A 26,724-nucleotide genomic window follows, 5' to 3' on the forward strand; every position below is an offset into this window, starting at 1 on the left:
AAGTGGTGAAGTCAAGAAGAAGTGGTGAATATTATCATATCCAATAGAATTGGTTCACACAAAAATTGAGCCTACTGATTGGTCAAAACTCCAATGTCCGAGAATTCGATCATGTCCGAGAATTCGATCATTTACCTTACTACGTAGTAGTACTTAGCAGTTATTACAAGAAAATTATCAGTTATTACAAGAAAATTATCAGTTATTACAGGAGTCGCAATGGATTAATCCGTCGCAATGCATATACACTATACGGTATCACCAAATAAACCCTAAAATATTTCGCTCATGTTGACGCGATTTACACAATAATAGCCAAATCTTGTTTACTGTTAGGTAGTAAAATGTAATCTACGAGTTGAGCTTGACCAAATCATTGACGCCGTTGACAGTGTCCATGGGAAGCAGCATCAATCGCATGTCAGAGGTGCGCGAGGGGTTGATGTTGATGCTGCGAAGGACATTCAAGTACTGGATCGCAGTGAGGTAGTCCACGGCGCGCACTCCGGCCTCCGTGATGGCTATAATGCCCATGTTAGACAGGTAGTACTGAATACTATGCAGCATACCCGCGCGAATAGACTCCATCGACTGCGCTTCCGCCTTGGAAGAAAGCATTTTGGCCTCGGCTTCCCCCGTGGCTCTCAACAACATGGACGCGCGGTCCCCTTCCGCACGCAAAACCATGCGGGCGGCATCGCCGCGGGAGTTGACAATCATGCTTTCGCGCTGTCCATCCGCCTATAAGCATCAACATCGTCGTCACCATGGAACCTTGATCGAGATTCTGGAACATGGAGCATGTACCTCGAGCACTTCCGAGCGGCGCCAACGCTCCGCCTTGATCTGCTGCTCCATGGCCAACTTGATATCCATGGGCGGAATGATGTCAAAGATTTCGACGCGGGTAATAGTGACACCCCATCGCTCGACGTCGTGTTTCACCTACAAAACGACTTATGTCACTACTCGTGTGTCACTAACAAGGGTTGCTACGCACCTTGCTCAACAACTCGTAGTTGATTTCATCGCGGGACGAGAACGTGTCGTCCAACGTCATGGTCGCAATGATGTTGCGCAGCGTTGCTTGGGTCACCAGTTCCACCGAGTCGGGGATGTTCTGCGCCTTGTACACGGCCAGACGGGGGTCGACGATGCGGAAGTACACGAGCGCGTCGATGTCAATCATGACCGTGTCCTTGGTGATCACGTGCTGTCGAGAGAACTCAATCACGTGTTCGCGCATGTCCACGCGCTCGGTGGTCGCAGAAATCACAGGCGCGTCACCGTTCTGAATCGTGCGACTGCGGTGGCGCCACGCGATCGGACGGACTTGTTCGACGATCGGCACGATGATGTGCATACCCGGCAAAAGCGTCTTCTTGTACCGGCCAAACCGCTCGAGGATCATGACCTCCGCATGGTTGACAATGCGGATGCTCGTGGCGAAGATGAAGAGAATGAGCACCCACAGCACCACCAGGACCACCGCCACGGCGATCACGACGGACGTGGACACGACCATGCTGTTGTTGCTTGTTTACGCTCTCGAGAAGGCGGATCGAAGAATGGGCTCGTAGTCGTTGGGAGTTTGGTTCGAAGTACAATGGTTACTTCGATTTGTCGTATACTTTACGGTACATTTGACCGTACATTGTACCGTTAAGAACTGTACAGTTGACGTAAAACAGTCGGTACAGTGACAAACCTATGATCTTAGGCTCCAGGAACCTCAGGACGTACTTTTGCATCTTGGACGCTCCAAAATGCACCATCACACCGAAGGAACGACGACCTGATGGCTCGGGGGAGTTTTATCTTGGCCATGTTCAAAGTTTAAGGGACTTAGACTGATGGTTCACATTCGTCAAAGACAGTAGCCGCCGCTTCGTCCACGGCAAGTACAATTCACGGTGAGGACTCGGTGATTGTTAGCACGCATGTTTGAGCGCTTTGCCACCGATGACGAAGGCGATAGCTGAGGATGGATGCCATAGCTTACTAGTTACCATCGTAGCGAGTGCGCCTCACGCATATGTACTGTTGCAATTCCCTGCAGCCACGACGCCACATGTCATCGCATCGCCGATTCTGATGATTCGACCTGTATAAACCCAAGTTGAACACCGCCGTATAAGATTAGCAAGGTTTCTTATGATAACCATATTCCGAAGTCGTTCGTTTCCCCCTTAGTTGCTCATGTGGTGCTTCAACCCTGGCAACGACGAGCAGCCGTCGGTAGCCCCATCATCGTCGGCGCGCCACTGCTCCTCTTGTACGTCAGTCATTGTTTGCAACCTCGTGGGATGCCCATTGACCTAACCGATTCACAAAGCAATGGAGAAACTGCGTTCGGCCAACAAGAACGTGCTCGGGACGTACGACACGCCGCCGACATGGGTCTCAGACGAATCCATCCCGTCTTGCGCGGCCTGCCACGACGACTTTGATCTTTTCAATCGAAAGCACCATTGCCGCGGATGCGGCGGAGGTGGGTCACGCATCCATGTGGTGTTTGGCTAAGTAGTGAACGTTGCAGTGTTTTGCGGGACTTGCACACCACATAGCGGCAAAGTGCTCAAGCTCGGACTCACCACCGACGTCCGCTTGTGTGGTCCTTGCGCCACCTCGGCCCAACGGGAAAATGGGTTCTACGCCCGGCACTTGCCGCTGCTCGAGGCTGGCGCGGTGTTTGTCAAATATGGTACCGTTATACTACTACTACCACACTTTCCCAGTTGCCAATATGAAAGGGTCCATGGCGTAGGTTTCCTTGTCGAGCGTACCGTGTTTGTGAAATGGGTGGATGGCACCGTTCAGTACCAATCGATCAACGTGATGTCGAACGTTCTGTCGGGTACGCTTCTCGATACTACGAACTCGCGACCACAGTATTCGTCATATCGCGAATTAATAACATGATTGAGTCGAATGTACTAGGCATTGTCAAGGCGATTCCTTTCGACACTATTTCAAGTCTCACTCCAGTGGGAGTCAGCGGACTCTACCTCACCACACCCTCCCAGCAACATCGACTGGACGCGGCAGATCCGCATATCCGGGACCTGTGGCTGCAAGCTCTTCGTAGCGCCCTGGAGATGCGACAGGTACCTCGTGCAATTGTGTACTCGTGTTGGAGGATGATCCAATGCGATAACGTCACCAAAGTGCAGTCACCAAAGTGCATTTTCACTATCACGTGGAATGACTTGTCCAGTTGATACTGTATCTCATATATATGTGTGTGTAGTTTCAAGTGCAGAAGATTGAGGAGGAGACGGCGGCGCGGGTGGCGCTGGAGCATCAGGAAATGACGCGGGTGATGATCGGGTAACTAGCAGGATATTCGCATGATGATGGCGGCGGCTGTGTGGTTGCTATATGTATGTGTTGACGAATGGCGTAATAGACTGGAATCGATTGAGCTCCGAAAGACACATATGCAGCAAACGCGGCTGGAGAAGAACCAAAGTCGTCGCGAAGCATTGCGGGCCAAGTATGGTCTGGACGTGGCAACGACGACAGGCCCATAGCGCAATGAACGGGGGCATGTTTAAGAAGGAAAATTTGTAACTTAATGGAACTACATGGAGCTGTGCATGTGCATGGGGGTGATGTGCTTCAGGCAGTCCTTGATTGCCATCGTCGCAAGCTGCGCTGCGTACCGCACGTCCTCGGAATCGGAGCACAGATCCAAGCGCTCTGCATTGTCGTCGTTGGGCAACCGCGTTTCGGAGCAATAGTCTCCTTCGCCTTCCATCACGTACGAATCCAGCGGAAGCATGGGGCACATGGATCCATATTCAGCAACGACGCGGTCTGCCATGGCGAAATGATGCTGCTATAGAGGTTGACATTACACTGTTTCATCCGGATACCAACAAATTCATCGAAAAAAACACACACAGATAAACGTGTATTTCGGGGAGAAAACTAGAGTTGATCCCAATTCACCCAACATTCTTACGTGATTTACCCATTTCACATCCAAATACTACTTACTAGTACTCGTTAATTTATGCCAACCACCTTATTTACAGTTAACGTTTTACTGTTAGTTAGTACTACGTAGTAGTTAGGTGCACTTTGTAGTAGGGTCGTCGTCGGCTTTCCTCCAAACGTTTTCACATGGTCTCTTGTTTCAGGAAAGCCCCCCAAACATGCATCACATTGACCACCTAGTTACAGTGTCACATATGAAATGCATGGCCATCTCCTTCCACCTTGAAGGGGGCCAAGTATGGTACATATTATTCCCATCTAGACAGAGAGACCTTTCACAGGTCGACGTGCGAAGATTTTGGCCTGACGAGGGGGTATCCGGATACCGCCACGGCTCCACGCCAAGGGATTGGGTGTCGGTATCCGGATGCCCAGGTGGTGGATGCTATTTGGCTGCGACGACTTTGCAAGTGTAGTGGCGAGAGGCGGAAACAAAGTGAGTTTACCATGAGCAACTGGCAACCAGCTCCTGACGCGCTCAACGAGGTCGTGGCGTTGCTCCAAGCTAGCACCGTCCCCGACAATGCGATCCAGCAGCAATCCTACCAACGCCTGAACCAATACAGTGTGCAGCCCGAGTTCCACCTGTACCTGTTGCACGTGTTTGCGCACCATCCCGAGATCGGCGTGCGACAAGTCGCTGGGCTTCTGCTGAAGAAGAGCATCAAGAACATGTACCACAACTTGAGCCCGGACATGCAGACCCACATGCGCACGAGCATCCTGTCGCTTCTCACGGACCCGCACCCGAAAATCCGCAGCACGGCTGGCCTGCTCCTCACGACCGTCGTGCAAGTGCTCGTGACGTTCGACCAGTGCCCGGAAATGATCCCTGGTCTGCTGCACTACCTGCAGGATGCGGCGAACGAGAGCGGCGTTGAAGGCGCGTTTGGCGCGCTCACGAAGATCTGCGAAGATCACGCGGACAAGTTGAACGACCAGCGGCTGGCGTCGCGGCCTCTGGACGCTCTCATCCCAATCTTCCTCCAGTACTTCAACCATCCCCGCCCCGAATTTCGTCGCGACGCGTTGAACTGCATGAACCAGTTGATTCTCATCATGCCCACCGCGCTCGACCTCAACATCGACGCGTTCCTTCAGGTATATATATACACGAACTCTTGTTATCGAAACCATGGAACATCACGCGCTGACCATGGCATTCTTGTGCGTAGGGCATCTCCCATTTGACCCAAGACACGTCCAGCCCCGTGCGCAAACTGGTGTGCCAGAGCATCGTGATCCTCCTCGAAGTGCGCATGCAAGTTCTGATGCCTCACTTCACCCCCATCGTTCAGTTCATCCTTCACGCGTCAAATGTACGGCTCGTCTCCATCCATCCATCCATCCCTTCCCCAGCGTCACCATCATCATGTAGGACCCCGACGAGACGGTGGCACTGGAAGCATGCGAGTTCTGGTCATCCATCTGCGATCTCCCGCCCGAGCTCTTCAACGACGTCAAGCCGCTGTTGAGTCACGTGCTCCCGCATTTGATTCCTCTGTTGCTGTCGCGCATGGTGTACTCGCCAGAAGACATTGCCCAATTCGAGCTCGAAGAAGACGAACAGAACGAAAACGTACCCGACCGGCCTGAAGACATCAAGCCCATCTTTCACAAGAGCAAACATGCCGCCGACGATGACGCAAGCGATGACAACGACAGCGATGACGAAGAAGATGACACGGGGGACGACGACGTCGAGCAGTGGAACCTCCGCAAGTCCGCCGCCGCCGGCCTCGATACCCTCAGCCACTCGTTTGGGGTGGATATCCTGCCCATTCTCCTCCCGCTTCTCCAAGAACGCCTGGCCAACACGGGCGGACACTGGGCCATCCGCGAGTCGGGCATCTTGGCCCTCGGCGCCATCGCCGAAGGTTGCATGGACGGCGTCGTGCCCCATCTCCCGACGCTCTTCCCGTATCTGCTCACGCTCATGAATGACCCCGCGCCGTACATTCGCAGCATCACGTGCTGGACACTCGGCCGATATGCCAACTGGGCTGTGTCTCTCAACGACCACGAAAACGTATGATCGTTGTATTTTCGTCGATCATGTCGTTTATATTATGTGGTGGCTCGCAACGCTGTCCTCAAATATATATATATATATATATATTTATGTATATATATATGTCGAGTATATTCTCCACCACGAACGGGAATTTATTCGTCGGCATATTTTATTTATTGATTTATTTTGTCTCTCTAGAATATAAACGTGTTGTTGCTATATTATTGGATCGTTCCCATTGGGTTGGTATTCCAAAAAAGTTTTTTTTGTATCAACCATGTAATCATCCTCCCTTCAACATGGATATTATTATAGTTATCATTTTTCTAGTTTTACTTTTACCGTTGGTTTGTTTTAAAATATCGCGTTTATTTTAAATTTCGGATTTCACGTCGGACGTCAACAACATCAATCTCGACCAAATAATATTTAAGTAGGATTGATTGATTATATTCTCGTCGACTTGGGAACAACCCTGTTGTTGGTACAGTGTCTTGGGATATTTGGGAATTAAATCTCTTGTGAACATATATAAACATTTATATAAATGTAGGTACTCAAGCCACTGATGACGTCCATGCTGGAGCGTGTATTGGACGGCAACAAAAAGGTGCAGACGGCGGCGTGCTCTGCGTTTTGCACGCTGGAAGAAGAGGCGGCGGACGACTTGATCCCGTACTTGGCGCCCATTTTACACAACTTGATGTACGCGTTTGGGCGGTACCAGGCGCGGAATTTGCTCATTTTGTACGACGCAATCGGGACGCTGGCCGATTCCGTGGGCGAAGCCCTCAACTACCCGGACCTCGTCGCGGTGTTCATGCCGCCGTTGATTGCCAAGTGGCATGCAGTAGCAGACGACAACGCCGAGCTGTTTCCGCTCCTCGAGTGTCTGACGTCGATCGCGTCGGCGCTTGGCCTCGGGTTCCAGGAGTACGCGCGCCCCGTGTTGGACCGATGCATCCGGCTCATCGAGACGGGACTGCTGTCGTCGGCATTGGCGACGCATCGCCCCCAAGACGTCGAGCCCACAGACCCAGAGTTCATTGTGTGTGCGCTCGACTTGGTCTCTGGGATCGCCGAGGGGCTGGGCGCCAACATGGAAGGACTGATTGCCCCCACGAATGTGCTCAACTTGGTCGTCGAGTGCGTGCGCTTTCCCCTACACAACGTCCGCCAGAGCGCGCTGGCGGTCATGGGGGAACTCGCCAAGAACTGCTTCTCCCTTGTCGGCCCCCATGTCCAAGACATCGTGCCGCACCTCCTGCGCAACATTGAGCCCGACTACCCCTCCGTGTGCAATAACGCGAGCTGGGCGTTGGGCGAGATTGCCGTCAAGGTTGGCGCCGACATTGGGGCGTTCGCCCCCGACGCGATTAACCGGCTGGTCGCGGTGCTGGGGTACCAAGACCCGCGGCCGACGCGCAGCTTGCAAGAGAACTGTGCGATTACGATCGGGCGGCTGGCGTACGTCGCCCCCCAAGCCCTCGCCCCCCTCTTGCCGGTACGACTGGATATATATATGGTCGAAATACTAGAAGGACTATTTTGATGTATGATTGTGTAGCAATTTGCGAGCTTGTGGTTCAAGACGCTGCGGGTGTTGCAAGACGGCGAAGACCGCGAAGTGGCGTTCACGGGGCTGGTCAAGCTGGTACAGCTCAACCCGTCGGGGATTGTACAGGACTTTATGCAGCTGTGTGTGGCATTTGCTTCGCTGGAAGACCGAAAGAAGGACGGGTACCAGATCAGCGAAGGGCTGCACGAGATGCTCCAGCAGATCGTCCAGGGGTTCAAGCGTAGTCTGGGCGACCAATGGCCCGCCTACTACGAGAGCTTTCCCCAGCCTCTGCGGGACATCATCTCGGCGCGGTACCATGTGTAACCAACCAGCTACCGCCCCGGTATCCCCCCCTCCAGGCATAACAACCCCCCCACGGTGTCACCTTGGGCCACAGTAGCAGTAGAAGACCAAAGAAGGTCTGTTCGTAGGTAGATAGGTAGGTAGATAGGACGTCGTAGTATGTAGGTGTAGAGTAAGTAGCCACGGGGTGGCAGGTTGTGTCCGATGATGGGGCAGCAACAACCCAAGTAGTCCAAGTAGGTTTAGTACTTGTAGGACAGTGAAACCAATGGAAATACGAAAGAAGGGTGTCCATTGTTGATTACTGTAGTACGTACTATTACGCAGTGCGGTGCAGGGGTGGTGCGTCGTCTGTTCGGTTCAGCCGTCCCGGGGTGAGCAGTAGCATGCCAGGTCCAGGCAACATCTTGCCGTCGAAAAGGGGAGGAAGCGTGAGCCCCAGCGCACCACCGCTGGTCGAGGCGAAGTTGCCACCGCGAGAGGGAGGGGGGGCATGTTGGTTCTGGTGATGGGTGGTCGTTTGACGATGTGATGCCAAGCCCCCCCCGTTACTCTTTTTACGTTTGGGGCTTTTTTTGGCTTTGAACGGCGGCGGCTTCTTCTTCATCCCCATCGTCGCCAATGGTTTGGCGACTTTTCCTTTGGGCCGACCTCGCTTGACCAGTGTGGCCGACTGGGCAGAGTCCCCATTCGTCGTCCCAGCCGAGGTTGCCGCCACCATCCCCACAACGGCCGACGCGACGTACGTGGCGATCTCCGCCGAGCATGGATTGTCATACGCGTCTTTGAACACATCAAACAGCACGTGGTTGCCATGGGCGTTGGCGATGCTGCAGATCAGTGTCATGTCTGCACATGCAAAATCCGTTAAAATGAGCATTATCGATTCAACGTAATGGACGGGCGTACTGGCATCGTGCATGTCTGCGATCGGCGGCGGCGTCACGCCGCTCTCGATGGCGCTCAAGTCGCGCAGAAGCGTGTCGTACCGGTCCATGACGTCGTACACGGTCTTGCCCGGCAGCTGCATGGCGATCTTTGTCCATGCATGCGGCGTGTGGATCCATTTGGCGAGCTCTGCTTCGAACACGGCGTCTTCGTCGGCGGTCCACGTCGTGCTCCCACCTTGGCCTTTGGTCGCAAGCAACGACTGCGTCAGGAGCGCGTGGAGATACCGCTCGCCGTGTTCCTTTGTTTCGCTTTCGTTGCGGGTTTGAACGTGGGCCGCAATGGATATCCAAGGCGTCGACCCGTCGTCGTCTCCACGAAGGTGCTGACTCGTGCCGTGCAGTTCCAAGCCATCCAGGAACCTCAGGTGTTCGTCGGACGTCCACCCGCGTGCCGGCTCTGGATTGTCCATAGCCTTCAGTGGTGGCTTCTCATGACTTATTGCCATGTCGGTATCTAGTTTTCTATGGGAACTGCCACGGCCCCCACTGGTTTTTGCTGCTGGAAGATCGTCTCGCTGGCTTTTCATTGCAGGCGATTATATCTTTATAATTTACTTGGAGATAGTATTGTACTGGTATGTCGTAATTCGTGACCTTTGGCAAGATCCACTCGTTTTCCTTGGTCCCCCCATTATTTCATTTTGGAGGACCCCCCACCAAAGCTAAATTCGCTCGCTTATACTATCAAAACCCAAGTACTCCGAGGACATATGTACTCCAGTAGTAGTAATACTACTTACTATGTAGTAATTGGCAAGGTGGGCGTTCAGTGTACGTAGCCACAGCCTCACTTCCAACAACAACTCGATTTGCAATCGCGTTAGTTTGAAAACTCAACTTACGTCAAATATCTCACCCGACTACCGGTAGAGCAGAATTTTCTTAATCATTGAAACAACCCTCTACTAACTTAGCTATTGTATCGAAGTACCCATATTTATTGACTGTGAATTTCATTTCATCATGGCCTCATGGCAAACAGGCAATGACCCATTGGATTATCTCTTCATTTGGTGAAGGATCAACTCCATCAATGCGCATTTCATCGTGAACTCATGACAAGTTATCATAACATGCTGTGGAATCTCACACGTTCGTTTATCAAGGACCTCTACAGTTTGGTGGGGGAATCGAATGTCCATCATGTTGAACTGTGAGATTGTACACTCTTGGTGAGATGTTTGGGGGTGTATTTCTGGATGGGCGGGTGCATACCACGGCCACCCAGCCCGACACATGCAAACTTCAAGTTGATTTGAGATTGGCGAAACGGCGCAGCGTTACTCATGGTTGGCACCACAACTACCTGGCAGCCACGACAGTTGTGATCACCCTGCCACAATTGCAAACCTGTATTACCACTCACACATGACCATGAAGGTCGTCCAAAACGCCGGCGAGGACCACCTCCACCTAACACCACCACTCACGGTTGACACCAAGGCAGCGCTGCCGTTCGTGTCTGCGCTCTTGCCATGGCTGTACCTTGTGCATCACACAGACGCCAAACAATTGGACCGAGTCTTGGCCATCTTGGCCAAGTCCGATGGCCGCGACAAGGCGTGCAAGATCACTCAATACATGTGCAAGCTAGTCATGGCCATCAACCAGCCAACGTACAAACCACTGGTGGGCAAGCTGGCGACCCAACTCAGCGGCACCCGCCGCGTCCTTCGACTTGGACGTTGCCTCAAGTTTTTCCCCAACGCCATGGCTGCAAGCCAAGAGCCACACGGATGGAAGCGAGCGGTGGCCACGCTCGGCGCTGTGGTCGGCGGGGCCGGCGACTTTGGCGACGACGTCTGTTGGGCCAGCGACATGAACCTCCTGTCCACCTCGGTTCGTTCATGTCTTCACTGCTCGTGTGGTGTGTATATAACGTTTTTTCGCAGGTGGCAACATCGTTGGAGGTTTGGATTGACCGGCTGTGGGTCTTCTCTGTCGCGTGCGACTTGCCACTTAACACATCCGATTTGCTCGACGCCCGCCTCGCCTTCGTCGCCGCTTCTAACGCGGACACCGCCGACAACGAACGGACGAAAGCTGCCGTCCATCTCCACAACTGCCGCGCCACGTACGTCTCCGTATGGCTCGCCCAAGTCAAACTCGTGGCGGACTTTTTCCACGCGACCCGACGAGCGTACGACTGGCCGACAGCATCGCCGATGCAGGATGCCCTTTGTGGTCTCGTGTCTGCTTCATGTGCCATGATCAAGATGTGGCAGCCGTCCATTTTGCAAAAACAACATTTGTCCTAACGTTAGTGCGATCCGCACCACATTGCTTTTACTATACATAGTGAGCTACGTGCTACTACATACATGCAACAGTCAGTGGCTTGATTGACAAGCAACCTTAACGTTAGAGTTCGTTGGGATTTGCAACAGTCAGACGAACGCAGCTATCCATGGCGTAACGCTACTAGCCAGACATACGACCAACGTGCAATTAATTCCTTGGCAGCGGTGCCTCATGCCTTCTCACTCGATTTTCTCAATTTGAGCGTACTGTACCTCCGTATGTATTCATAGTATTAGAAATAAATAAAATAAAAATACTTAGGGCCACTCTGGCTGCCACAAAAAATGTCAGAACACACTTCGTTTTGCAACTTTTCAGAAATATTATGACAATTTTTCACTCCTTTTGTGTGTTTGGCTGCCAAATCTGATATGTATAAAGTGACATCATATGTCGAGTTTTACTATTTTCTGTCAAAATAGAGTAAAAACGCGACCTATAAAGTCAACTTGTGTGAAAAGTGGTATTTATAACAACACACGCAAAAGTTGTCGTTTGAAAAATTGCCAAAATATTTCTGAAAAGTTGCAAAAAGAGGTGGTTTCTGATATTTTTGTGGCAGCCAGAGTGGTCTAACCTTATACTTCGAAGTATTTTGAAGTATATAAAAATACGTTTTTTACAAGTACAAATCAATGGTTACTTGTTTTACAGCTTTTTATTCGACGATGAGCCAAAACCGTGCTTATGTTTTAGGGTGCGTCTGGTAAACGGAAATATTGCAATATTCAGGCCCAAAATGCTATTTTGGGGCAGAATTCAACAAATCTGATCATAGTTGAAATATGTCTTGCTTGAAGAGTTTAAACCCAAATGCAATAATTCCACGTGGGATTTACTCGTTCAAGTGGTCCAAAACGCCACATTACAAAATGGACCTTTTACCTCCATTTTGAAAATGGCATTTGGGTTAATCCCATTTTGGCAGAAAATGGAATATTCTTTTTGAAATCTTACCAGACGCCACCTTAGCTATTGAAAAAGTATGAAATTGTGCCCCCCTTTCATTGGCTCGATATAATTACATATGCCCCCCAACAATTTTCCATTGTCCCGACCAAACCATGCAAAGGGATTGCACGAGTGTAAGTTTACGGTACAATTTATTATATTATACAGTTTATTGCACCTACACTTTACCACAAATATACTCGATACCTGTATAAATGGATGTTTTACAAATATACATTTACAAAACTTATACGTGAGCACAGTCAAAAATGATCATCATTCCCACTGTTTTTCGTGGATAAATCAGCTGTCATTCTAGGACCTTTGGGGGTTCTAATTGGATTGATTCCATTTGAAATTCATTGTGAACTACGAGTGTTATTATAGCTGGAGCATCAACCAACCCCTGCTCGGCTGTACACTAAAGCGGTACAATATGTAGGAATATATATGTTGTTTATATTGCATTATCAAACGCGATAGACAACTCTTGGTGGGCACAAATTCCGTGTACAGTTACCTCGCAGTCAGCAACCTACTTTTCAGACAGCACTTTAAACAAACTAGGGACCACTTCCATGCGCCACGGCCCCGGACCCGGCAGCACTTCGCCGTCCATGTTCATCACGCCGTCCGCTTCATTTTGTGTAATGACCACCGCCTTGACCTTGACGTACGACAGCAGCGAGCTCTTTCGCTCCTTCCCCAGCAGATACAGCACCGCCAGATTGAGCATCTGAAATATGTTGCCTTTGCGGGCCACAATCAGGTCGAGGCATCCGTCTGACGGGTGGCAGAACGCCCCATCCGGTGCCGAGTTGAGCACCCCAATCGCTACATAATTCCCCGTCTCAGTCGTCCACCAGTCTTGCCGGAATCGGCTGGGACTAGCTGGACTCCGCACTACAATACAAAAAGGAATGAGTGAGTGAATCACTACTTGTATTTGGTCTTTGTTCAATTTTTATATTTTTATTTATATAATTTATTAAACGATTTAATTGATTTTTTTTTAATTGATTTATTGTTGTTTGAGGATTTACTCCAATATTATTACAAATTCTTTTAGCTTGATATTTATTAATACCATATCTCAATATACTACGGTTGTCCTTATAATCCACACAGCTCGAATAGTAGTATGTACACCCACCCATACACAGCCATATAAGGAGAGGACATACAGTGTTTCCTGTTGTCACGACTTTGACATTCATTCATGCATAAGTACACAGTAAATAACGATGTTGGCATAATATTCTTGTGTTTATATTTTAAACTGGACCGATATGGAGAAGGAATGCATCGGCACAACCAAATATATTACACAAGAATCATCGGCAGAAGGATTGAGCCAATCAGATTGCAGGAAACCATCATCAACGTTAAATTAGTGTGATATTACAATCACCACTGGACACTATTTTACATATCACAATTTAGTAGATAGATTCGATCCATAGATTTGGCAAAGAACCAGCACAAAAGCCCAAATTTTGGGGAAAAGAAAGACAATATCGAACAGCCAATAGCATGACGACTCGTAGCATTCCTTTTGTCCAGTAGTATCATAGTCAGATATGTTTAGATGGTGAAAGTGTACCTGCGCCGGCGAGTTTGGACGCCGCTTTCAAGTGGGCGTTGCGTACACTGGCGATGCCGTCATATATATTGTCTTCCTCCTAGATACATAAATATATATACATGATATGTTTTTGTCCAAACTCAATAATCTGACACGACGAGAAGTATATATGTATTTGCGACAGAGTAATTAATATATACACACATCAGGCATCATCCACTCGCCTCACATACACACACTCTCTCTCTCCATGACAACACCCCCCAACCACACAAACAACATCTCCCACGTCATCCTATTCACTTCCACGCAAGCGATTCATGCATATATATATGTATGCATGAATCCCATGTCTAGAAGTAGATATATATATATATATATGATTCCCATGTCTGGAAGTAGATATATATATAACTACATGATATATATCCGTACCACATCGTACTGGTCGTCCGCTCCCAAGTTTTTTATCTGGTCATATGGGCGGAGCGGGGGCTGGGGCTTGAGGGGTACGTACTGCAGACGCCCCGAGTGTCGTTTGGGGAAGAGCAGGCGCTTTACTTTGAGGAACGCGTACCGCTTGGTGCCCATCCATCGGAACTTCTCCGACTCGGCCGCGATGTCCCCTGGCACTCCCCATCCCAAGCCACAGCAGCTGTACTGCACAGTGCCGCGGTTGTCGTCCGCCATGGCTGTACACACGTCCAGCGGCCGCAGTTTGCGCTAAAATTTAAAGGTATAATTAGCACGAAGTATAGTCGATGGCATCCAATGTGGTACTAGTATATTTTGCCTATTCAGCGATTATATATATTTATATATATGTATATGAGGCCACGCAACGACATATGAAATTGAGTGGTCATGTACCTTGATGATGCAGTAGACGGCGGCCGCCGTCGTGGGAATTCCGACCCCCATTCCAAATGCATTTTGGGTGCCTACAAGAAAAACATATTATCCACACGCTACGCATTCCATCGCATATATATATATGCATATTATACATGCGGGGATCCACAATCGTTTCGAAATAACGATATAATCATATATATATATATTATATATATACACGTTGAGTGGTTTATTCCATCAATGTCACACCAACAAGTATACACGACAATATTTATTTATATTTATAATATATATATATATATATATATACGTTGAGTGGTTCATTCCATGATTGTCACACCAACAAGTATACACGACAATATTTATAGTAGTAGTATCACGATATATATATATATATATATAACACGTTTCGATCCATCATACTATCCATCCACGATATAGGAATACTCGTTTTCATGGTACCATACCCACGAATACCCATATATTGTCATGACATTAGCATCATATCCGTCATCACTTACCGGCGGAAATGAGTGAGATGGGGGTGGTGGCCACCACTTGCTTCCACTCGGCTTCTGGTCGCGCGAGCAATCCGTTCATGTACTCGCAGATGGTGCCGTCGCCCGACACAAACACGATCGCTTCGTACCCTTCCGCCGTCGAGTACTCGCGCCCCATGTCCACCGCATGTCCGCCGTACGTCGTCTGGTCCACATGAGAGTCAAAGCCGGCGAGGTCGAACAGCGGCTTGACGTCGCGTTCCCAGATGCGCGGGGCGTCGCGGCAGCCCGAGTGCGGGTTGATCACCACCCGAATGCGGCGCTTCTGCGAGGTCGGCGGCACCCGCGCCTGCCACCGCACCAGTTCCTGGATGGCCTGGATCCATGTGCGCGCCACGGCTTCGCTGGGGGCGTCCACGTCCAGTTGGTGGTGTGTGCGAAGGAGCGCGTGCGACGGCTTGGAGCCTACGGGTTGTATGGGAGAAGTGATGAGAGATGGGGTAACAAGGCAAGGTAATGTTAGAGATTGCTGGGATGATTACTCTACACTAAGCGATACATAGAGAAGGAATTTCACACGACGAAATGTACAGAAGAATTTGAGCCAATCAGATGGTAGGAACAGATAAACAGCAACGTGTTCTTCGTGGGTGACTTGAATTAGTGTGATATTATTGTCAAGTCGATATTCGAACATTCGAGTGTTTGGGTGGTGCTCGATATATCGACCAATCAAAGCACAGAACACAATTCAAGTGGCCAATCAAATACTCCCTTCGACCAAATGCAACATCGAATTAGTGACTGAAATTAGTGTGATTCTGGACGTTTTATATATAAGTCAAAGATTCGATCGACAGATTTGGCAAAGAATCAAAGTCACCCAAAAATAGGGTATAAGTGATATAATACAAAGTCCAAATATATATTTTTGGGGAAAAAAGGATATATATAGTCAGACATACCTTTGCCCTTGCGAAAGTAATGGAGTCGAAAGGACGAAGATGAGGAGGATGATGATGTGCTGCGGGAGGACGACGACGAGATTGATTCTGCCCCGACAATGTCGTCGGTGTCGATGAACCCCACGCGCTTGGATCTATACGATTTATGCAAAAATATGAGATTGTGTTGTCGTTGGTATGAATTATATATATATATATATATATATATTGGATTTGAAAATGTACAACTAAAGGGGGGGATATGAACAGGACGAGATTGGAGATGAATCAAGAATCACCGCCGGGCTCCGTCCGACGTACCCGTGAAACCATGCAAACGCATCCCGGGATAGCATGAGGGTACATGGCTTCTTTTTAATGCGCGCAGAAGCCTTCAGGTCGCAGTCGAGTGGCATCTCGCGCCTGGAATACGCCTACACACACACGACGTCCGCTTTTGTCCGTGTTGATGTTCAGGACGAGGAAGGGAAGTGTACCTGGATCATGCGAATGCTGTCGCGGACGTCCTCGGGATGCGCGAGTCCCACGCCTTCGTCAATCATTTTGCGATTGATAACCATATCTTTGGCAATGTCTTGGACGGAAGCGCGGGACCCATCGCGCATAGATCGAGTGGACGACGGCGGAGTACCAATGCCGATACCCATCGTGATGTCGTCGTATCCGAAACTGGAGCTCTCTCTTTGCGCGGACGACGGCGTGCCGAACGACTGCGAGCGCTTCGTAAACATGCTGCGGTAGACCGCCGTGGGTTGCGTCATGTCGTCGGATTCAGGTGTAGCGAGACCACCGTCAAAGTGGACACCGCGTATGTCACCCATGGACGAACTAGTATGCAGCATGTCATGCGCTCCTTCGAGCTCGTGGTCCAAGAGAGGATTCTCCGCGCTATGCCGCCGTGCCGTCATGAATTCGCGTCGAGGTTACAAACGGAATGGATGAATTTCGTAAAAACAGGCCGATTTTTACTTGCACTTTGTATTGAAATTTGCCCTAACGAACGTTACTTCGATACCGAAAGTACCATACTATACATCGTAATAATATTAATATTACGAAAACGAGAAATAGTTTCACCACTTCAACATGTCCACACTTGGATGTGTGCACCCCTCCCCGCTGGTCTGATAGCAGCGATGCTCGGAGACCACCCCCTGCCGTACATACGTACTGTACTCGCATGCAGCCAGTTTACAACTTCCAACTGGCCTTCCTCACATGCGCAATGCAATGGCTTCTACGTACATCCTTCGGATCGATTCACATACACCGATGTCCAAGTGGCTGTATCCATCGTCAACGTCATGTAGCCATCGCGTCGATACTACCACGTGTGCGCAGGAATATGACCATTGAGTCGGACCAAATCCACGTCTAACAGTCACGACACAAGTAGTAGTAGCTGTGGTGCTTATCATGTACTACTACGTAGTAACTGGGTACAGATACATTCTCCCTCTTCAAGACGGCCATTGTATGCAGCCTCGTCCATTTCAATGGGCGAGCACACCACGTCTAGCCCTACACATCGTGCTGGAATGAATCGACCGCCACATGGCCACGTTCAGCGGCGGCTTCCAACACCTCGTGTGAACATGATAAGTACTATGATTTGGCCTTGGTCAGTGGGTGAGGAGGTATCGCACAATGTTGAAATGTCCATTCTTCCCGGCGGAGAGGAAGGCATGATCGGTACATCCCTGGATTCGTCGCTCCTCTAGGTAACTTCCTGTACGATGCGCATGTCGCCACATTGGGTGGCGGTGTAACCCCTTGGTGGCGATGATGGAGAAAGTCCCTGATCCGCACAACGCTGCCAAATCCATCAGCGTTGGATAATGTGGTGCCGCTTAGATGCATCAAAGTTGGCATCACGGAAAGGTTGCCCATCCACACAGGAGAATCAGTCGCATGTGAGGCATACACGACACGAGCGAGTTCGGCAGCTGCATACACTGTACCTTGCCGACAACAGGCTATGGATCCGAATATATCGTACACCATCGATGTCCACTGTCGGTAAATATCATACCTGGTATCCTAAAAAAAGTCGGAGTAGAATGGACATAACTTTACGATATTTGAGTTTTGAAAAATGATTCCAATAGACATCTTTCACCTCATAATCGAATTATTAGTTTAGACGATGAACTTCACAGATAAATTTGTCACTTTCTAAGCATTTGCACTGACATTTTGATAACCAATTTTGGATGACTATTCTATGTTAAAGTATGTATGTGTCGGAGCATTGAAATTCTGTGTTTAGGGTAAGCGGTTACAACAGGTTATATAATATATACAAGGGTATTGCTTTATAGCGTTATATTTCTGTTGTGGAAAGGATGTCCACCGAGTTTAACACTCGACACAACCTCAGATCCAACCCAATGTGGCCCATGTCGGCTAGGGTACTTCAAACCCAATCCTGAATGACTGATACCAATGGTTTCTACGCCGTTTTTGCATTTCATTCACGTGACGGAATGGTCAGCATTATATGACAGAGGTTTTGACCTGACCAAATAACGAGGTGTGATTGGGCAATACAAAGTTATCCTAAATTGGTTAAGTTATCTTAACCTGGTTTTTTACGTCAACGTTAACTGATGGACTGCAATAATGTCTCGGAGATGGAGCAACCACTGGAGCAGGTCCTTCAAACGACCGAACTGAAGATGGAATCGCCAGTTTTGGAGAATGACAGACGGTGGCATCATGAATAGTAATCCATTGATTTGTCAAAAAATAGAGCAATCCTCTCAGCCAATCCGCGATGAGGAAATTTAGATTGGCCAATGGTGTCTAACATTCGAACGTCAAAATCGAGCCAAGAACGAACCACATGCGAATAACTTCCAACAATTAATACATACCGGTACTAGTAGTACTAGCTAGCGAATTGGCGATGTGGCTCTATTCGTTAAGACCATACAGGCCATTGGATCTCTTGTAAACAGTAAGTATCATGTGTTGTCCATTTTGTTTCATATGTTTACTCTGTTATGTTTACTCTGTGCACACCACGAGGAGATATGGCTACAGTACTACTACATCATCGACCTGTCTGACGACTTGGGGCTCCCGATTGATTGCGTTTGGGATACGAAGCGGTCATATATATATATATATAAGTATATGTATATATATATATATGTATATATATATATATATATATATATATATGGGCAGCGGTCCAATTGCTTTCTTGGTGGCTCGACTTGCCTCTGGTATTTCGTACTCTTTTTTGTCATATATATATATATACATCACTTTCATGCGGCAGTGGACGACGGGCCAAACTTTTTAAACAATTTGCCCGGGTTCCACGATTGCGAGCGCTATATACATACAACCTCTCAAACACGATATCTTTCGGCACAGTTGTATGTGTACCTGAAATGTCCTGGGCACGGGCGACGACCGAACACTTGACACATGGGGCTGCTGGGTCCGCAGCGTCGGCGGCGTCGAGTTGAACGCGTGGCTCGGGATCGCCCTCTGCGACACGGTATGATCGTGCAGGCGGGCGTGCTTCCTCGCGTACAATAGCAGTGTAATCCACGACTGCATCTTCTCGACCGTGTTGGCGCGCACGTACACGCTGTGCTCCCCCGCGAGTTCAATCTAATCAACACCCCATAGTATGAATTTGATCCGTGTCACATTATATATATATATATATATAGGGGCACGAGGATTCATCGCAGGAAGGTCCCCATATCGACACGTCATTGGTGTTATGACAACAAATAGTGTTGGCCTGGTCAACGGGACACTCAACAAGTCCCGATATATCCCAAAACCATCGATCGATAAGATTTGGCCAATACCTTTTAAAGCATTTTAGGAAACTTATCCACACATATAAGTGGAGTTTAAGAACATAAAATAGGGTTGATCGGATATTTAGAAAAGTCCAATTCTTTTTTATTGTCCAGTTGATTCTAAATTGGAGTGTTTGGGTGCTCAATCAAATGAGCAGAATCACCAAATCGGCAGACAATCGATATACGACCAATCAAAAACCACAACACGAATCTAGTGGCCAATCAAAAACCACAACACAAATCAGCTAGCCAATCAAATTATCCACTCTTCAGCCGATTCAACATCGAATTAGTGTGTTACTGAAATTAGTGTGATCCTGGATGAACTTTACAAAGAATCGATCGATAGAGTTGGCGAAGCAGCACAAAAGTCCAAATATTGGGTAAAAGCACAATATTAAAACATTAGCAGGAGACGCAGCTGCACGTAATTGGTGTATGACAACACCAAAATAGTGTGACAGTGATCCAATCAATCAAGACTCCAATTGCAGCCATACATACAAGCAAAGCCTCGATCGATAGATAGATAGATGTAGGTGTAAAGCTAGCGATTTCTCGTCGCTCGTTCCCATCTTCGTCATAGCATCGATCGACTTCATCATCACCTACCGTGAAGTCCGTGTCGTTTATCGGCGATATCCGCGCCACGGCGCGCAAGTCGACTCTGCCCTTGGGCGATTTCCAATAACTGCGCGCGAAAAGCGAGAGTTCGCCCTTGGCAAAGTCCAGATAAAACCATCGCTTGTTAAAGCTGCCAAACAAGTGCACTCGCCCGGTCTTCAGCACACGCAAGTGGCCAAAGTACGGCGCCATGGCCGACGCCGGCAGGTTCAGGTTGATGCCCATGAGGTAGTTGCCGGTGAACGACGCCTCGCTGTCCATGTCGTCGTCCGTGTCATCCTCGAGGTCGGTGTCGCACAGCAGCTTGAGGCGGAGCCTGTCGATCGCCGCCATCGTGTCCTTGCCGCTCCGACACGACGTTTGCTCCAAGTTGTTGCGCAGCTTGCGCGTTTCAAAGTGGATCTTGGACACGGCCGCGCGGCTCTGCATGTAGTCGTGGAAGAGTTCGTCCAGGGACGCCTTGTCTTCGCCGTCGTCAAAGTGTTGGCGATCCGACTTTGTCGTCACGTACGTCAACGTGCCGTCCGACGACATGGTCGTCGGCGGGTTGTCCTCGCCCCAAAACGTCTGCCGGCCCCACGTTTGGATGAATCCTGCCACGGTATTCCCTTCCACTTCGTCGTAGTACCCTGCGGATTCGAAGAACGCGACGCCGTCCACGGGGTCGTCGCTCTACCGGTACACAATATATACGCTGCATGAGCCCATGCAATGGACGGTATGTGGCACGTACCGAGTACAGCTCTTCGAGGTGCTTATCGAAGAGTGTCGAGCGCGGTCCTTCGCTCATGGTATAGCTGATGTTGTCTCGCTGGAAATACCCGCTGTCTTGGCGGGTCAACACCGACGTTAATGGAGTGTCGCGCACGGCCATATGGTTGGGCCTGCTGGTGGTGGGGTTATTGGTGGCTGGATATGCGTTTTCCCGCACGAGTGTACTCCTTGTGGTGGCGACAGATGCAGCTTCCTTCGCCGAGGTCGGTGGTCAAGAAAAGTGATTACAATTCCACGGTTTCTACTTGAAAGCATGCCAGCATGCATGCATGGGCGCATTTTAATAACATTCGCCATAGAAAATGCAAGATAAATGCCAGGCGATCGCGACATTTTTTAGTCGACGCTGAAATCTTTGATAATTTTATGGATTGCAAGCGCACCGTGACGTATAATTGCCGTATATCGTCTAAACAACCGTTATGATAATACAGCGTGCCTAGAGCCACATTTTGAATCGATAACATTGAAGTCTGATTGGCCAACTATGATTATTTTGACCAATCAAAACGACACTGTACTTCAAAGTGTATGCACCTTGCAAGAGGAAATCTCCGCTAGTTCATGAACATTCTTGGATAAGCGAATTTGTATTTAATTGCCCTGGGCAAGTATATTGCTGCTGTCCCGTCTCATCACAAAGTCAACATGGGTCGATCGAAAGAAGAACGAGTCGCGAAGTGTTAAGGCTCCTTGAGGAGGACCCCATGCAAGAGGATATGGCATTGCAATGCCACTCGGGGGCAAGTCTAAGCTTGGATATCTGTCCAGGGTGAGAATTGAACCTCCGTGAATGATGGTGTGGTGGACGATCCAGTAACGTTATACAGTCCATCTGAACTCACTGTCAACCGCGACGTTAGTGGCCAGCCAAAGCCAAGGTTTCACTTTGACATTGCCAGTGACGCCATGCACCATTATTGTGAAGTAGGTGGTGGGGTATGATATCATCAATGGCTACAGCTTGATACTAGGACATACAGCCTTGATACTAGGCCATCTTGTACAGCTTGGAGCGCCGCTACGTTGTGGTACTGACGTCGTCCACGAATGAAATCACCTCGTCGTTGAAATTTCCATTGCCCCAGGACGTGGATTGGCTAACAGAGCTAAACCTCTCTAATGTTGTACGTAGCAGTACAGTAATGTGCCACCATGATTCATATCAAGAGTAAGCTCCCCATTTTCTAGGCATGTCATAAGGTTCTGGGGCTCATTATTATCTTCCGGTAACGTTCGTTAGATGTGGAAGAATATGCGGCGGGCAGAGCCCCGCCATTCAAGTTAGACCATGTTCCAAGATAATACTACGTAGTAATGTACTTCATCTCATTTTTGACAACCACAATTGCGCCAAACTACTGGCTGAAATTATCGCACCATCAGCCAATTACTGATCCTACACACAAATAAATATTGAATGCAGCCATGAACTCAGATAACCAGAGTGCAGATGCGCAGTCACCAGCTCATACGTGTGGGCGACTGGCGTTGTTGAAGTAATAGTTCCTAGAGATCTTACGGTCAATCCCGTTGGCTGTTAAGCGCAACGACGGACGTCGGCTTCGACCTTGGCCTTGGTGTAATATTGTGTTGGCCAATCAGTTTGCATTTTGTGTTCACGATTTATGTCCAATCAATCATGGCCATTGAATTGCTACAGAATAGGAAGAAATCTCTTCTCACCCCATTTGTGTGATTAAACAATGGGAATACAATGGGAATATTCCAATAAAATGATCCAGTGAGACAATTCACAGGAAATATCAGCCAAATTCAACGTAGTAATTTTCCAGTCAGAAATCCTGACTGGGCAAACCTTTACACACTCACAACCACTCGGTGTCTAAAGCAGCAGATCAAGCAGGCAAGCACCAAACGATCGCTTCAAGGTCCAACATGATGTAGATCTCATACAGGAGGTATTCTCTATTCCCATCTCTGCAAGATCCAACATGATGTAAATCTCATACAGGGTACCCCACCTCGTGTACTACAGTAGTATCACTCACTGTCAAATAAAACACTGGTACTACCGTATACGTATATATTAATAGTGCATGTTCCAAGGAGAGGAGTTGGCTCATGTGATATTTGCTGATTTGCAAAAACTCGCGAGTATTCACAGTCAAATGGAATTATTGGATCATTTCATTGGAATACTACGACTATTAATAGTACTATTATTAATACCTGCAGGCATCGGAAACCCATAAGGGTAGGGAAAATTATTTCTCCTTTTTCCCCTATATTTAAGGAGCCTACCCCTGGAAAATAAGGACTGAATATTTCCCTAACAGTAAAAATAAGGGGCCCATAGAAAAAGTGCCTTCCAGTTCGTCAAACGCACAACAGTGGATTGTACTGTAGGCCCTCGTGCCAGAAATGGTTGCGTTGAACACCAAACTGTAAGTACATTCGTTCAATTGTGGTACAGTCGGAAATGACTTTAACCCAATGCAACGATTGATTGCCTTCGGCTAACGTAATACCTCCAACGAACGGCTCAGTGGCAATCCACGAAACCACAAATAGCAAGATAACGTTAAAGACTACTCATCCCATTTAGTCCTTTGTGGACATATCCAGTAACGTTAGTTCGTTTCACCCCAAAGCAATGGTCCTATTGCATGAGAGTAAAAGACGAATTGGATGCTGTAGCCATGGTGCAATGTACCTCGTTGATTTGCAGACACCTCGCCACGAAGATGGCTGCAGCTTTGTTCAGTCCATTCTGAGCTCAAAACGTCGCCGACTGGTATCATCGGCATTCGTTGACGAATCTTTTACTTCGCCACGTCGAACATTGTTAAACGCTTGTTCTCGGCTGCCAAAGTGATCTATTCAGACCGCCGCCAACGTTTATATCCTGTCCATATGGAGATGCTGCTGTTCCTGCATGTAAACCAGCGAATTTGGGACGCGCAGGGTGTTCAACAAGCCGAATTTGCAACGCGAGTTCCAAGTCACCCTTAGGGTCCCTTAGTAGGGGATCGTTATCAAATAGGGAAATATAGTACGGCAGTCAGTATGAATATTTCCATAAGTATGATTTCATTTTGATCGTCTTCCCTACTATTCCATAGTATTTTTCCGAAGCCTACGTACATGTAGTACTTTCCCCAAATTTGACAGTTTCCCGCGCGCATTGTTTTGCTCGGCTTAAAGGTAGGCACATCCCATGCCTGTAGGACATGCAAGTCGACATGCGACGCCACAAAGATGATAACGTTACTGCAAGAGTGCCTCCACTGCCAGTGAACTAAGCTGGCCTCTACTGTACCTAGCGCACATGCCCATGGCATTGCTGGTGAAGCCTTCACTTTCCAAGCAGACGACAGCATGGACATAGTGCTGCTCCATTATACAGTCTTACCGGTGGGGATGCCCTTAGTCAGCGACGACCTAAGCCTCATCGCCCAGTACAGTACGTGGTGGAGTTCATCGATAAAAGGGGTGCACGACACGGGCTTTGAATGTGGCCATTTGGAAGTAGCCCGTAGCTTGAACGAGCATCGACGACAACGAAGATTCTACGAAGCATGCATTCGACTAGGCTGTGGGAAGCACAACTCACGTTTCCATTATTGTGGAGTTTCTGCACGACCATATCTCCAACCACAGAGAAGGTCGTGGACCGTGCTGTCGACAATGGCCACTAGGGAATGGTTCAATGGCTCCATCAGAACGGATGTAGCGATGTGACAGGTGGGTTAACGGCTTGCCACCACCTTGCCCGCACCCAGCTCCTCAGTACCTGGCTCATAACGCATCCTAGATCATGCTTGCCTGGGAACGTGTCTCAAGGGCAAGTATAGCTTAGAATCGCTAGCCTAGTGAAGTTCCCAATGTCTCAACCGCACCCGCATCCATTGTATACAAAAATGCATATTAGTGTAGAAGTAGTGAAGTAGACTAAGAAGATTTTATGATGAGGATTAAGGAGATCTTTGTAGATCTTCAGTTAATTCATTGTGCATTTTGCCCTCAACTACACACGCTTCCTCCCGCAGTGCTATATTTGAACGGAGCAATCGTCCCAAAGCTGCTCTGAACTAGCGTTTGGCATGGCAGCGGCGACAGTGGCCATCTGGACGTCGTAGAATTGATCCACGCATGCGGGGCGTCTGGATGTGATGCAATGGTTGGAGGTGACCCATCGCCCTGACGAGAATTGCTTTGAAGAAGCGATGCAGATGGCGTCGGAAACAGGTCAGGTAGAAAGTTCCAATGACTTGTCAATCCGTGGCATGGAGTATCCCAATACTAACGTCACTGTATACCGTCAACAAACGCGTACTTGGGTGGCCATATCGATGCGGTCTAGTTCCTCCATGGGTATCGACCGGGCGCCGTCACTCCGGCGTCGGTTTTGGAAGCTGTTGAAAGTGACCATTTGGATTTGGTGGTCTAGGTTCAGGGGTATGGGATCATGGACCCCACAGTGATGCATGTTGCCGCATAGCATAGTTATCTATCTGTGTGTGCTGAAATGGTTGGATGGGCTTACGTCATTCACCCGCAACGACAGCCGCCATGGACGGTGCGTCTGCAAATGGCAATATATACAAGTCGTCACAACCGTCGACAAGAAGGTTGCACCACCAGTATCATGAATGGCGCGGCAGATGGAGGACATTTCAGCGTTGTGATATGGCTACATCGGCATCGAGAGCTGAAGGCTGTACAGCTGACGCAATGGACCATGCAGCATCAAGGAAGAGGTGACCTGACGACGATGGTGGAATCTATTTTTGCATGTCAACCCAAGGCTGCACGCGCGAAGAATGGGCATTTGTCGGTGGAACATTTCTTGCGTACTCACACAACTCAAGGATGTACCGATCGTGCTGGGTCGATGTGTCGACATCTGAAAGTGCTCCACGCGACGCAAAGGCTGGTGGTATCGACGTGGACTCTCATTCATGTGACCAAAATCGACGGGGACTTGACTGTCGGGCAGTGGTTCTTACAACCTGGTGTTTTAGCCCAACACGTGCAGCTTGGCCACGTCATAGCCGAGGCTGGTCGGTTTACGGAGGTGCACTTCTTGCTCAAGACCAGTGGAAAGCACACCAGTGGAAAACACACCAGTGGAAAACACACCAGTGGAATGCACAGCAGCTGGGGGCAACTTGGCACTCCTTAGAATGATCCTAAGCATATGGAATTCCTTGCTCGAGCCGTGCGATGAACGATGCTGCACAAGTCGCCATTTAGAAAGCACGACGGCTGCGATCGAAGGGGCGTGTCGACATGGATTTATGCCAGTCGTGGCGTACTAGTATTTGCACAACGACGTTATAATATTATCCCGGACAAGTGCAACGCGATGCTTTTCGCGTGTCATTAGGCTGGGCAGTTGCACGTTCTTAAGTGGCTCTAGAGCATCCCCACCGGTGCGACTGTAAACGCTATTTTACAGTTCTATCCGGAATATTTACAGTTTTGACAACCCCACCGGGCGACTGTAAAATACAGGAAATTGTATACTACTGCAAATTACAGT

General features: G+C 48.8%; 10 protein-coding genes across 12 annotated transcripts; 5 read left to right on the forward strand and 5 right to left on the reverse strand.

Moving 5' to 3' along the window:
• Window positions 1-300: 300 nt before the first annotated feature.
• On the reverse strand, window positions 301-1,571 carry H257_05997 (hypothetical protein). Its single transcript, XM_009831051.1, has 4 exons — window positions 1,001-1,571; window positions 808-945; window positions 570-741; window positions 301-521 (listed from the first exon to the last, which is right to left on the reverse strand). Exons 1-4 carry the CDS (start codon window positions 1,523-1,525, stop codon window positions 352-354), a joined length of 1,005 nt encoding a protein of 334 aa, XP_009829353.1. The 5' UTR covers window positions 1,526-1,571; the 3' UTR covers window positions 301-351.
• A 355-nt stretch (window positions 1,572-1,926) lies between these two features.
• On the forward strand, window positions 1,927-3,849 carry H257_05998. 2 transcript variants are annotated; one of them, XM_009831052.1, is made up of 7 exons: window positions 1,927-2,275; window positions 2,336-2,491; window positions 2,540-2,704; window positions 2,768-2,857; window positions 2,941-3,107; window positions 3,251-3,330; window positions 3,410-3,849. In XM_009831052.1, the coding sequence occupies exons 1-7, from the start codon at window positions 2,200-2,202 to the stop codon at window positions 3,531-3,533; spliced, it is 858 nt and encodes a 285-aa protein (XP_009829354.1). In that variant the 5' UTR covers window positions 1,927-2,199; the 3' UTR covers window positions 3,534-3,849. The 2 variants fall into 2 exon arrangements, with proteins under 2 accessions (XP_009829354.1, XP_009829355.1); XM_009831053.1 differs by having other exon boundaries at window positions 3,251-3,849.
• On the reverse strand, window positions 3,622-3,826 carry H257_05999 (hypothetical protein; the record flags this gene model as incomplete). Its single annotated transcript, XM_009831054.1, has 2 exons — window positions 3,622-3,631; window positions 3,666-3,826. 2 exons carry the CDS (start codon window positions 3,824-3,826, stop codon window positions 3,622-3,624), a joined length of 171 nt encoding a protein of 56 aa, XP_009829356.1.
• A 552-nt stretch (window positions 3,850-4,401) lies between the features above and the next one.
• On the forward strand, window positions 4,402-8,181 carry H257_06000 (hypothetical protein). Its single transcript, XM_009831055.1, has 5 exons — window positions 4,402-5,103; window positions 5,178-5,321; window positions 5,381-6,031; window positions 6,570-7,520; window positions 7,584-8,181. Exons 1-5 carry the CDS (start codon window positions 4,450-4,452, stop codon window positions 7,899-7,901), a joined length of 2,718 nt encoding a protein of 905 aa, XP_009829357.1. The 5' UTR covers window positions 4,402-4,449; the 3' UTR covers window positions 7,902-8,181.
• H257_06001 (hypothetical protein) lies at window positions 8,160-9,362 on the reverse strand. Its single transcript, XM_009831056.1, has 2 exons — window positions 8,790-9,362; window positions 8,160-8,729 (listed from the first exon to the last, which is right to left on the reverse strand). The coding sequence occupies exons 1-2, from the start codon at window positions 9,355-9,357 to the stop codon at window positions 8,200-8,202; spliced, it is 1,098 nt and encodes a 365-aa protein (XP_009829358.1). The 5' UTR covers window positions 9,358-9,362; the 3' UTR covers window positions 8,160-8,199.
• A 784-nt stretch (window positions 9,363-10,146) lies between these two features.
• H257_06002 (hypothetical protein) lies at window positions 10,147-11,181 on the forward strand. The gene is made up of 2 exons (XM_009831057.1): window positions 10,147-10,669; window positions 10,723-11,181. Exons 1-2 carry the CDS (start codon window positions 10,199-10,201, stop codon window positions 11,086-11,088), a joined length of 837 nt encoding a protein of 278 aa, XP_009829359.1. The 5' UTR covers window positions 10,147-10,198; the 3' UTR covers window positions 11,089-11,181.
• A 1,338-nt stretch (window positions 11,182-12,519) lies between these two features.
• On the reverse strand, window positions 12,520-16,919 carry H257_06003. Of its 2 annotated transcripts, XM_009831058.1 has the most exons (8): window positions 16,464-16,919; window positions 16,288-16,400; window positions 15,988-16,121; window positions 15,044-15,487; window positions 14,538-14,608; window positions 14,103-14,390; window positions 13,686-13,764; window positions 12,520-12,985 (listed from the first exon to the last, which is right to left on the reverse strand). In XM_009831058.1, exons 1-8 carry the CDS (start codon window positions 16,893-16,895, stop codon window positions 12,618-12,620), a joined length of 1,929 nt encoding a protein of 642 aa, XP_009829360.1. In that variant the 5' UTR covers window positions 16,896-16,919; the 3' UTR covers window positions 12,520-12,617. The 2 variants fall into 2 exon arrangements, with proteins under 2 accessions (XP_009829360.1, XP_009829361.1); XM_009831059.1 differs by lacking the exon at window positions 12,520-12,985 and having other exon boundaries at window positions 13,151-13,764.
• Window positions 16,920-19,153: 2,234 nt separating this feature from the next.
• H257_06004 (hypothetical protein) lies at window positions 19,154-21,493 on the reverse strand. Its single transcript, XM_009831060.1, has 4 exons — window positions 21,175-21,493; window positions 20,430-21,113; window positions 19,384-19,614; window positions 19,154-19,328 (listed from the first exon to the last, which is right to left on the reverse strand). The coding sequence occupies exons 1-4, from the start codon at window positions 21,313-21,315 to the stop codon at window positions 19,263-19,265; spliced, it is 1,122 nt and encodes a 373-aa protein (XP_009829362.1). The 5' UTR covers window positions 21,316-21,493; the 3' UTR covers window positions 19,154-19,262.
• Window positions 21,494-25,351: 3,858 nt separating this feature from the next.
• H257_06005 (hypothetical protein) lies at window positions 25,352-25,629 on the forward strand (the record flags this gene model as incomplete). The annotated part of the gene is made up of 2 exons (XM_009831061.1): window positions 25,352-25,432; window positions 25,543-25,629. 2 exons carry the CDS (start codon window positions 25,352-25,354, stop codon window positions 25,627-25,629), a joined length of 168 nt encoding a protein of 55 aa, XP_009829363.1.
• Window positions 25,630-25,827: 198 nt separating this feature from the next.
• On the forward strand, window positions 25,828-26,364 carry H257_06006 (hypothetical protein; the record flags this gene model as incomplete). The annotated part of the gene is made up of 1 exon (XM_009831062.1): window positions 25,828-26,364. The coding sequence occupies one exon, from the start codon at window positions 25,828-25,830 to the stop codon at window positions 26,362-26,364; it is 537 nt and encodes a 178-aa protein (XP_009829364.1).
• Window positions 26,365-26,724: the final 360 nt, after the last annotated feature.

This window comes from Aphanomyces astaci (assembly GCF_000520075.1).
Source record: "Aphanomyces astaci strain APO3 unplaced genomic scaffold supercont1.11, whole genome shotgun sequence".
Lineage (NCBI taxonomy): Eukaryota > Oomycota > Saprolegniomycetes > Saprolegniales > Verrucalvaceae > Aphanomyces > Aphanomyces astaci.

Excerpts from the sequence above, each read along its gene's own strand:
- H257_05997 (XM_009831051.1), bottom strand. The coding sequence starts at position 1,525 with ATGGTCGTGTCCACGTCCGTCGTGATCGCCGTGGCGGTGGTCCTGGTG. Across the intron at positions 742-807 it reads GCCGCTCGGAAGTGCTCGAG|GCGGATGGACAGCGCGAAAG; the intron begins GTACATGCTCCA and ends TGATGCTTATAG. Across the intron at positions 522-569 it reads GATGGAGTCTATTCGCGCGG|CCATCACGGAGGCCGGAGTG; the intron begins GTATGCTGCATA and ends TGGGCATTATAG.
- H257_05998 (XM_009831052.1), top strand. The coding sequence starts at position 2,200 with ATGTGGTGCTTCAACCCTGGCAACGACGAGCAGCCGTCGGTAGCCCCA. Across the intron at positions 2,705-2,767 it reads CGCGGTGTTTGTCAAATATG|GTTTCCTTGTCGAGCGTACC; the intron begins GTACCGTTATAC and ends TCCATGGCGTAG. Across the intron at positions 3,331-3,409 it reads ATGACGCGGGTGATGATCGG|ACTGGAATCGATTGAGCTCC; the intron begins GTAACTAGCAGG and ends ATGGCGTAATAG.
- H257_06000 (XM_009831055.1), top strand. The coding sequence starts at position 4,450 with ATGAGCAACTGGCAACCAGCTCCTGACGCGCTCAACGAGGTCGTGGCG. Across the intron at positions 5,104-5,177 it reads ACATCGACGCGTTCCTTCAG|GGCATCTCCCATTTGACCCA; the intron begins GTATATATATAC and ends TCTTGTGCGTAG. Across the intron at positions 6,032-6,569 it reads CTCTCAACGACCACGAAAAC|GTACTCAAGCCACTGATGAC; the intron begins GTATGATCGTTG and ends ATATAAATGTAG.
- H257_06001 (XM_009831056.1), bottom strand. The coding sequence starts at position 9,357 with ATGAAAAGCCAGCGAGACGATCTTCCAGCAGCAAAAACCAGTGGGGGC. Across the intron at positions 8,730-8,789 it reads CGCAGACATGCACGATGCCA|ACATGACACTGATCTGCAGC; the intron begins GTACGCCCGTCC and ends TTGCATGTGCAG.
- H257_06002 (XM_009831057.1), top strand. The coding sequence starts at position 10,199 with ATGACCATGAAGGTCGTCCAAAACGCCGGCGAGGACCACCTCCACCTA. Across the intron at positions 10,670-10,722 it reads TGAACCTCCTGTCCACCTCG|GTGGCAACATCGTTGGAGGT; the intron begins GTTCGTTCATGT and ends GTTTTTTCGCAG.
- H257_06003 (XM_009831058.1), bottom strand. The coding sequence starts at position 16,895 with ATGACGGCACGGCGGCATAGCGCGGAGAATCCTCTCTTGGACCACGAG. Across the intron at positions 16,122-16,287 it reads GCGTTTGCATGGTTTCACGG|ATCCAAGCGCGTGGGGTTCA; the intron begins GTACGTCGGACG and ends TAAATCGTATAG. Across the intron at positions 14,609-15,043 it reads CATCTCACTCATTTCCGCCG|GCACCCAAAATGCATTTGGA; the intron begins GTAAGTGATGAC and ends TTTTTCTTGTAG.
- H257_06004 (XM_009831060.1), bottom strand. The coding sequence starts at position 21,315 with ATGGCCGTGCGCGACACTCCATTAACGTCGGTGTTGACCCGCCAAGAC. Across the intron at positions 21,114-21,174 it reads ACCTCGAAGAGCTGTACTCG|AGCGACGACCCCGTGGACGG; the intron begins GTACGTGCCACA and ends GTGTACCGGTAG. Across the intron at positions 19,329-19,383 it reads CCGTGCCCAGGACATTTCAG|CGCTCGCAATCGTGGAACCC; the intron begins GTACACATACAA and ends GTATGTATATAG.